Source organism: Larimichthys crocea, chromosome III, assembly GCF_000972845.2.
Source record: "Larimichthys crocea isolate SSNF chromosome III, L_crocea_2.0, whole genome shotgun sequence".
Classification (NCBI taxonomy): domain Eukaryota; kingdom Metazoa; phylum Chordata; class Actinopteri; family Sciaenidae; genus Larimichthys; species Larimichthys crocea.
This window is the reverse complement of record NC_040013.1, coordinates 37,076,494-37,085,712: the sequence shown is the minus strand read 5'-3', so window position 1 is coordinate 37,085,712 and position 9,219 is coordinate 37,076,494. Positions and strand designations below refer to the sequence as shown.

At 40.5% G+C, this 9,219-nt stretch overlaps 1 protein-coding gene across 5 annotated transcripts in view; it reads left to right on the top strand.

The window, feature by feature from the left end:
- Window positions 1-8,667, top strand: part of sh2b3 (SH2B adaptor protein 3) — a 49,990-nt gene extending 41,323 nt beyond the window's left edge. For all 5 annotated transcript variants that reach the window (XM_027277735.1, XM_027277733.1, XM_027277731.1 and 2 more), the window contains exons 5-8: window positions 2,736-2,827; window positions 3,367-3,581; window positions 3,906-4,083; window positions 4,423-8,667. In XM_027277735.1, coding sequence (XP_027133536.1) covers window positions 2,736-2,827; window positions 3,367-3,581; window positions 3,906-4,083; window positions 4,423-4,793 — 856 coding nt within the window. In that variant the 3' untranslated portion in view covers window positions 4,794-8,667. The remainder of the gene's footprint in view (window positions 1-2,735; window positions 2,828-3,366; window positions 3,582-3,905; window positions 4,084-4,422) is intronic.
- Window positions 8,668-9,219: the final 552 nt, after the last annotated feature.

The window sequence follows — 9,219 nt, the reverse complement described above, 5'->3', positions numbered from 1 at the left end:
AGCTGCCATTTGTTGCATTTGTATTTGAAAGCATCTTTGTCTCTGCAGGTTAATCGAGGTAGTCTGATATTTGAGACAGACAATGACCAGCAGGTCAGCTCCTGGACCACAGAGCTGAAAGAATGCATCAGCAACAGGTGAGAAACACAAAGACAGTTGAAACCTCCACATATGAACAAGGTCTGTTTCAAACTCTTCTTCTCTTTTTTTTTAAAAAAAAAACAAAGAACTAATTTTCAAGCTATAAACTAAAAGTTTTTCGAGCATCTTTTGAATAGGTGTCCGACTCAAAACCTAGTCATGGAATCGATAATTTAGCTCGACGCTGGCTGAGCCAGCTGTGTCTCAGACTCACACCCACACAGACAGAGTATGTAACAGCAGCTTGCATCGTCCTCATCTGTCTTCCCCTAATGCACTGTTTTTTTCCTTGAGTTCCTGAGTGGAAATATTTAACACTTGGACCTTGGCTGTTTTTAGTGTTTGTGGGAGTGCTGGATGTTTACTTGTGCTGAGGTATGTGTTTGCAAATGCAAACATACCTGCTTGAGGGCTCTACAGACTAAAGCAGGTTTGATCCTTGTTATATTTGGAATATTCCTGGAAATAATCATTCATCAAGCTCATCAGTCCACTTAATATTTACACTGAACCTTTGAGAGGTAACACATCTGCTGTGGAGAGGCCTTGAACGCTCTGCAAGAAATGTAGTTTTAAAATTGAAATGAACTGAAATGAACTTTTTTTTTCTTTTTCTTTTTGCACAAACTCCCCCCTCACACTCTCCTTTCATTTCATGCCACTTCTCCAACGTCCACCTTTTGGATAAAGCCAAAAAATCACAGAAATGGAAAAACATCAAAAACAGAATCATAATTTATGAGACAGTGATGACTATGCAGGCTCCATCCAGCTGTTTTTGGCAGAGCAAACCAAATGCTAATTAACAGTAATATTATGACGAAAAAGTCAACAAAACTAGTAAAACATCACTATTAAAGGCTTGGCAGTTGACTAAGGTGCACGTTGAAACTGACTCTAAAAGGACACAAACGATTGACAAGAAAACGTTAAAAGAAAACACCAGAAGTCATAAAAGAATTTAAGATTTAGAAATGCTGCGCAGCAATGTTAAGGTGTTTCTTAAAAGGAGCTGCAGCAGATGCTCTGCTAAGTTTAGTATTTGGGGACGATGCTCTGTGAAGTCAAATTTCTAATAATACTTTTTTCCTGCCTTTGTGTGACAAACAGTGTCCATCAGCAGACATTAAGATTAAGATTACACCCAAAAAAGCTTTTATAAGTTTGACCCTGTGTTTCAGAGCCTATATATCTGTGTGTGTGTGTGTGTGTGTGTGTGTGTGTGTGTTTGTGTTGCTCTGCGAAAGGAAGTGTGGGGGAGGTCTGAGACTTGGGAGAATCTCAGGACCTTTCTCATTTCTGCAGATGTCTGGAATGCTCTTATTCATACGCACACGCTCACACAGTGCAGTGAACTCTTATCCTGTGTGGAAGTGAGGTCAAAGTTCGCTCTTGTATTGTATTTTCATTAATTATTATATGTATTATATTATTATATCTTTTTATCAAAACATGTGCATGCATTCATTAATGTGCATATGCTTATATTTTTAGAAAGTGTGTGTGTGGGTGTACTATCATTATGTTTTTCTTATCTAACTTAGCCTTTTGTATCTCCTGACGTCTCAGGTCCTCTTCCATGGACTCGGGAGTAGTCCAGAATAGAGTAAAACAATGCTAGATGTCCCTGTGGTATTAAGGCTTCAGTTCAACTTTAGTGCTGCAGAAAAAAAAAGAAACCAGTTTATTGACGCAAGGAGCGGCTCGAACGCAAGGAGCACTAACAAAAAAAATGAAGGTTTGTCCGGCAAAAACGTAGTAGCGGTTCCGGAAGGCAATGCATTGACCGATCACATACATGCAAGTGCACAGTCCTGGAGGATTATTTTGTAACGTGATTGCTATATTTCTGATGATGCGCTATTAGTTTGTATGATTCCTCATGCCGGGACTACAGATTAGGGAGCCAGGAAGATGTGGCTATTTGGAACAAGTACAAACACTTGTGGTGTGGTCAGTGTACTTTGTTTCAAGCATACTGAGGCCTTAACCCTAATCTTTAAAGCTTTGCTGACTGGCTTAAATGTACTCATTTTGCAAAATGCCCTTGCTTTGATAGAAAATGTGAAGTGATTCTCACAAAGACAGAAGAACACACACACACAGTGAGGAGAAAGGAGACTTGTCTTCCTGTTATTCAGAGCGCCGCAAACTCAAGTCAGCATTTTAGCAGGATTTGCTCGGGCTTCCTTTTTTAACCTTCCCGTTCTCATCTGTGTATGTACACACACACACACACACACACACACACACACACACACACTCTGTATGTTTTGTGTTTGTGTCTGCGTGAGCGTGAGTAGTGAAAAAGAAGAGTCTTAGTTCAGATCTGAATTGGTGAACTGGACTCAACTTCCTGTCTGTGCTCGGTGTCTTTGTGTTCCTTCAGCCTGCTGTTTCCTCCACGGTCACACACACACACCACATCTCTGTTGCCGTCCCTTCATTTTTCAGACTTTGGTGTACTTAAAGTTTAGAAAATGGTGACACAAAAAGAGGCAAAAAAAAAACAATCCTGAAATTCGCATCTACAATGAGACTAACATAAACGTGGTGTAGAGTTTCTGTAATCTGAATCTGCTCTTGTCTTTCAGGTCAGGCAGCGTGGATCTGGAGCCCCTCTCCTCCCCAGCTGACAGCTCTGCTCCAGCCAGTCACAGAGGGAGCTCAGAGTTAGGGAGTCAAAGTGAGTGGTGAGATGAGGGGATGCTGTTTCCTCTAACAATCAAGGTGTTGTTGTGTGTTCATTTCAAAAATGTCCTCCTGCAACTTTGAGGTTTAGGGTTCTGGGGCTAAATGTTGACACTCCAATATAGTAATGCAACTTAATGCTGGTTGCCAGTGATGTAGTGTAATTCCTTTTTTTAAAAACACATTAAAAGTTTTATTTATCTATTTTTTACAACTCTTCAATAGATATCTCAATATCGTTATTGTGAACTCTGTTGGTAGATCGGTAGTGAACATCTGATATTGTGCCCTATTGCTTAAAGGAAATATGAAGCCCTTTAGCTGCACTACTATGTTTAACCAGCTAGTCAAAAGAGTACATATGTGGTTTATGATACCCAAAAAATTGTGTTCCATAGATAAAGGGGGCCTGCAGATTTGCACGTAAGAGTTACATTGCATGTGGTCATTCAATACATTATTAATATAAATGTTTCGTCCAGCTTTGTTATTCATAAGAATTAAACCACTTTGTTCCTCTGTTCATCCCTCCAGGCCCCGTCACCTTTGCAGCGCCGGAGCAGGTTGTCCAGAAGACTGATCACTTCTTGTTCTCCTACCCCTGGTTCCATGGGCCCATCTCCCGCGTCAAGGCAGCCTACCTGGTTCAGAGCTCTGGACCGGAGGGACATGGAGTGTTCCTGGTCCGACAGAGTGAGACACGCAGAGGAGACTACGTCCTCACATTTAACTACCAGGGAAAAGCAAAGGTACGTCTCAAGATACCTGATTAAGCTCAAGTGAGCTTGTTCACACTGGCATTTTAGTTTGGAAGTGGTTCACCAAAAAAAGACAGTTCTTCTCGTGATCTGCATATGTGGTGCTGAACCCATTTCCTGATAACAGTGGTGAACACTTAAATGAGGAAGCAGCCACATCTGATTGGAAAGACCACACACGATTGTGAACACTGACCACCGAGGGTTAAGAAACGGAGGGGGCACAAATCAGATTCAAACAGTGTGAAACCTCACTTTCTGTGGTTGTGTTGTTTTTCTTTCTCATGCCTCCGTCTCTATCGTCTGTCTCTGCAGCACCTGCGCCTCTCTCTAACAGAATGGGGTCAGTGCAGAGTTCAGCACCTGCGCTTCCCCTCTGTCATGGACATGCTCAGTCACTTCCGCCTTTTCCCAATCCCACTGGAGTGTGGAGCAGCCGGCGCAGTCACGCTGTCCAGCTTCGTAGTGGCGGGCTCTAGCCCTCCATCACAGGGTGAGACTCCACCTTTCACCTCTCTGACATATTTGCAGTAATGATTGTGTGATTGGGTCTTATCTTTGTAGTTTACACCATCATTTTATTGGTTATGTTAACATTGTATTTACTGATGTAACTGACATTTGGGAAGGCATTTTGGGATGGTTGAGAGCGCTCTACAGGGTTGCAGGATAAATCTGTAGGTCGAAGTTGATTAACTTAGTAACCAGAACTTGCAGAATTATCCTTTAAGGACAATCCTGTTGCTACGTAGGCTGGTGCATAGCAGAAGCGCCAAGGAAGTTGTAGTTTTTGCTTGATGTAGTCACCTAAATATCCTCTTTGTTTCCTCAGGTCAGCTCTCTGGCGCTCTTCTCGTCCCTTTCTCCCTCCATCGGTGGAGCTCTGAGCCCAGCTTGGCTCACTGCAGCCTGGCTCGCAGCTCCAGTCAGCCCCCTTCCTCCTGCTCCACCACCACAAGCACCAGCAACACCTCCAGTCCCAGCTCTGTCTCCCAGCCAGGCAACCACCCGTTCACCCGCACCAACCCCGTCCCTGACCCTCCTTCGTCAGCCCCAGCGCCTTTGCGTCGGAGTGAATCGATGGGGAGGAGACCCCTGCTTCGCCATCCGAACCCCCACATCCCTCAGCGGGACTCAGACTATGAGCTGGAGCCTGAGCGAGGTCGCAAGCGGGCAATAGATAACCAGTACATGTTGCTCTGACCCGTCGAGTCAAACACCTCCATCACCTCTGACAGACAGCAGTAACACATGATCATGCACACATCATAAAGACACATTTTGTTACTACCCCCCACCCAGCTTCATGTGGGCGTGTGAGACTCTCAGAGAGCGCGATGATAACGTGATTACAGCAGACTCTTGAACTTGAACAAACAAGTCAGCAAGTGTGTATGACAAAACACACTCAGATACACACACTCACTATGTCTTTGCTGGGAGTGTGTTTACCAGCGTTAGACCCTCACAACCTCCACCCCCCGCGTGTCCACAGTGAATGTATTTTTGGGAGCTTTATAACAGTGTTGACCATGATGATTATTGTCATTTTATTGATGTTGAGGTTTCTGTGTGAGAGAGGGAGAGCCACGCGTGTAGCTGTCCTCGAGCCCGGGCAAAAAATATTTTCAGTTATTGTGAATTGATAAAGGTGTACTTGATTTAACGTCTTTGGGACTTAACCTGATCTGATGGGAAGGCATTGCCTGGGAAATTTAGTTAAATCAAGTGCCCCTTTTTATTATTTAAAAAACATTTAATCTTTACACACAAGTCTTTGTGTGGAGCACACTCCCACCTTTTTATACAAACACAAATGAAAAAGTGTCTATACACTCTTAGTAGATATTCCTCCTCTTGCGCATTATTATATATTTAAGTGCACAATGCTTTCCGTGCACTTTGGAAACAATGTGTATTTTTTCTATACACAGATTCTTTTGTAGAAAAAAAAAAAAAAAACTAAAGTAAAAAGTGATAAACCTGGTTAAAGTCAGTTGGGAAGCCGTTACGAGAAACTGATCTTCCACTTCTTTCAGACATTCGCTGAAGCAAACACAGAGAACCACGGAAATTGTTCTCGATCAGCTTTCATCAGCACAAAAGCAGTGGGAACTTGTCGCTGTTTGTGGTGTGTGTGTGCGTCCGTGTGTGTGTGTGTGTGTGTGTGTGTGTGTGTGTGTTATGGTTTATGTCAGGCGATTGAAAGTGTATTCCATCAGCACGATCGTGCTGATCTCTGTCTGGTGCAGTACTCACCCCGCAGAGTCTGCGTATGAATTTATGTCACAGAACTCACTGCTAGAAGTCTCTTTGTGGTGTCACATGTTACATCCAACCAAAGGCTTTATGTGCACAAAACTAACTTTCCAGTAAGCACAAAGTATGACAAAAAAAATCTAATTTGCCACAAAATCATTGCCATCCAACATGCTAAACAAATGAACAAGAAATTATTGAAAATAATAATTAATTAATTGTAACACTTTTCCTGATGCAAGTTAACAATTTCACAAAAGATATTTTGTGCCACTAAATTCTTTTAAATATAATTTATTATATCCAGGTGTGACAGAAGAGCCAAGAAAAGCCTTTCTGTGCAGGCCGCTAGTTCATCTTCTGTCCTGGTGGACGAAATGTGTTTTGAGATGCACCTTCACTTCATTGTTGTGTTGCAGGTTTAAGATAACATATTTATGATACTTTACTATAATAAAAAACATAATTTGTATTGATTTTGTGGCATAAACAGTATTTCGTCTCACCAAAATGAGGTGGGTTTTGTACACGTAAAGCAGAAATGGAAACTTGAAAAGGCTTCATTCCAAAGAGCGTGAGAGGGGGAAACACACAATGTACAGACCAAAACAAAATAGGAATTGAGTCTAAGTCACGTATTTGACACGGCTTAAAATGAATCGCCTGACCTTGCCCTTTAAGTTGTGTGAGTTCTCAACAAACGTGAGGGTCGAAGCGCTGGAAATCTTCAAATCTGGGTTTAAAACTTTTTTTGTAAGTCAGTTTTGTCGTGGTTTGATAATCTAAACATTAAACCCTTAAAGGGCTCCTAAAAGTAGACGGTGATGTGATGCAACTCCTGAAAGCCAGAAGTGCCTCTGTAGATATTTAGCATTTATTTTCTTACAGCTTCAGGCAAATCTTGACTCTGGGAGTAGCATCATGTCTCCAACTTTTACACTTTTAGCATTAATTATTATTTTTAGTATTTCCTGTACAACATCACCACAGCTGCCAATAGAAAACATATATTTTTACACTATACGTCACTTCTAACAGAACTTCCAGGTTTTAAATGAGAGGTTTTTACGAGGAAGGTTTGGTTTGCTTTGAAAGTTTCCAAATGTGCCCTTTATCTGCCTATCACAGCTTTTTAAAGGTTTAAACTTTAAAAGGTTTAAAGCTGCACTGACGTACATCACTTAACTCAGGTGTGAATTTAAGAGATGACTTGTTTTTATGAGAGATTATATAATGGAATACATCCAAAAGAAAAAAAAATTAAGCCTTTACCAAAGCAAGAAAGGAAAACAACTGTTTCATCTCATCCACCTCCAGATCTCAGTTTCTTCAGTAGCATCTAGAGAGCTCATTTGTAACCCAAAGCAATCCAAAACTTGTGGTATTTCGGTGAGATCAGCCTGTGGCCACACCAGATTTGTTTCAATTATGTTCTGACTTGTGAACCTCGTCACTCCTTTGAGAAAACGCAGAATATCTCATGCCCACAGTGACATAGTGCAGTAGTTTTGACACATGCCAAAGATGAAATGTCCAATTTTCTGTAATTTTGTTTCAGTAACTAAAGCTTCACTTTCATTAGCAGCGGGATGCCTTTGGAAAATAGTGTGCTAGGACGTGTCTGTTTGTCTTCTAACCTTGCTTTAACACTAACTCTAGCAGTTGATTAAGATTTACCTTCAGTAAACTTATGCTTACCATATGGTTTAAACCTGATTCTGTCAGTCTCTCTGCCCTCTTAAACATTGAAGTTTCTTTTTTTTTTTTAAGAGAAATGCATGAATACAACTTCATTTCCTCATGAACATGACCAGAGTAAGTCCGCTGTGATTACTCCTCTTTTTTACACAATAAGTCAGCTTTGTCTACCAAAGGAACATTTTTACAATGGTTGTGTAGTTCTCTTAAATGTATCATCACGATCAAGACTGACATCTTTTAAGTGTTTTTTAAGGGGAACGAAAACAAGGATGTTTTTGGCAAAAGTACGGTTGGTCTTCCTGCCTTTATGTGCCCGAGTCTAAACAAATCCCTCATCATCTCTGTGTTTCATTTCTGCTAAAGGAAAGCAACGGTAACAATAACTATTTTGACTATCAGTCCCCTCTCTTTGCTGATTTTTAGTTACTTCTATTTTTAGGGAGAATGACTGTGCCTTTGCCAGAAAGCTGCTGTTGCTTTTCCCCTTTTTTTGAAAGCTCAGGGTGTGATGTGGTGCAGAACTTGTGTAGTGCAATATCTGAGAGATGCACAGCGCTTCACACCTTTTTTATGTATGTAGGGAGCGATCAGAGGCTTCTAGATGGATGAATTGAGTGAAAGTTCAGTGTTTGCACCTGCTCATAGACTGAAGAAAATCTGATAACAAAAAAACATATATATATTTAATAAAAAAAAACAGGGCTGCCACGTTTTCTTATTGCTTTCATGGCTTTTGTTTCATGGTTCACTCCAATTTGTCTTGCAAGAATCGAGTTAATGCTTAAGAAAGCCCCCCCCGTGTACCTCAGGTGTCTTCAATCCTCAAAAATCCGCTTGAGCAACATCTTTAGTCTCCCCCCACCGTATGTTTATTTGAAAATGTCCAGTTGATGAATGTAATGTGTTCTCAATACTGTTCATTCTGTTTAACTTAGCACTGTAAACATTCCAGTTCACCCCAACATCCTCTCAAGAGCCAATGAAAATCACAACAGCTTTTCAAATCTGTCATTGTGTTTGCATCCCTTTCAGTAAAAAGCATCTAAATTATATTAAATATATATCAACTGTATATTTGACTTTTTTGTAAAATAAACCTAACCAAAAAAAACCCTCACATGATCCGTTTGTGTTGTCCTGTGTGCACACTCTGTAGTCTTAGTGTCATCTTGTTTTTCTGAGGTACAAAGTAATGAGCAAATGAACTAGGACAAAATATCTTTGGTTGAGGTGATGGATGGAAATGCTGTGTGCTGTTTAGTCCATTTGGGATGAGCAAGCGCTAGTGGATTTACTCCAGTTCAGAATACAATGTATCATAAGATAAGAAAACTACGGAAGCCCTAAGAGGCAAGTGAGGAAAAAAAGTGTTTGACTTAAAATCAGGTAAATAAAAAATTCTTTAAATCTTTCATCTTAAGAAAACGTGAGAAAGAAAAAAGTGTAAATGGTGCTCCAGTAAGTATAGGGGAGCAGCAGGAAAGTATATGTGATTGATAATGGTAATGAAGGAACAGATAAGAGGACCACAATGCAATGCAATACAAGCACAGTAAGCCATTCAGTTTTTAAAACTTTTTTATTGTTTTTAAATTTTTTTGCTCATTTTTTAAATTATTTATATTATCTACAAAGTAAAAGTTTTAACTTAAAAGTTACATAAGGGTCA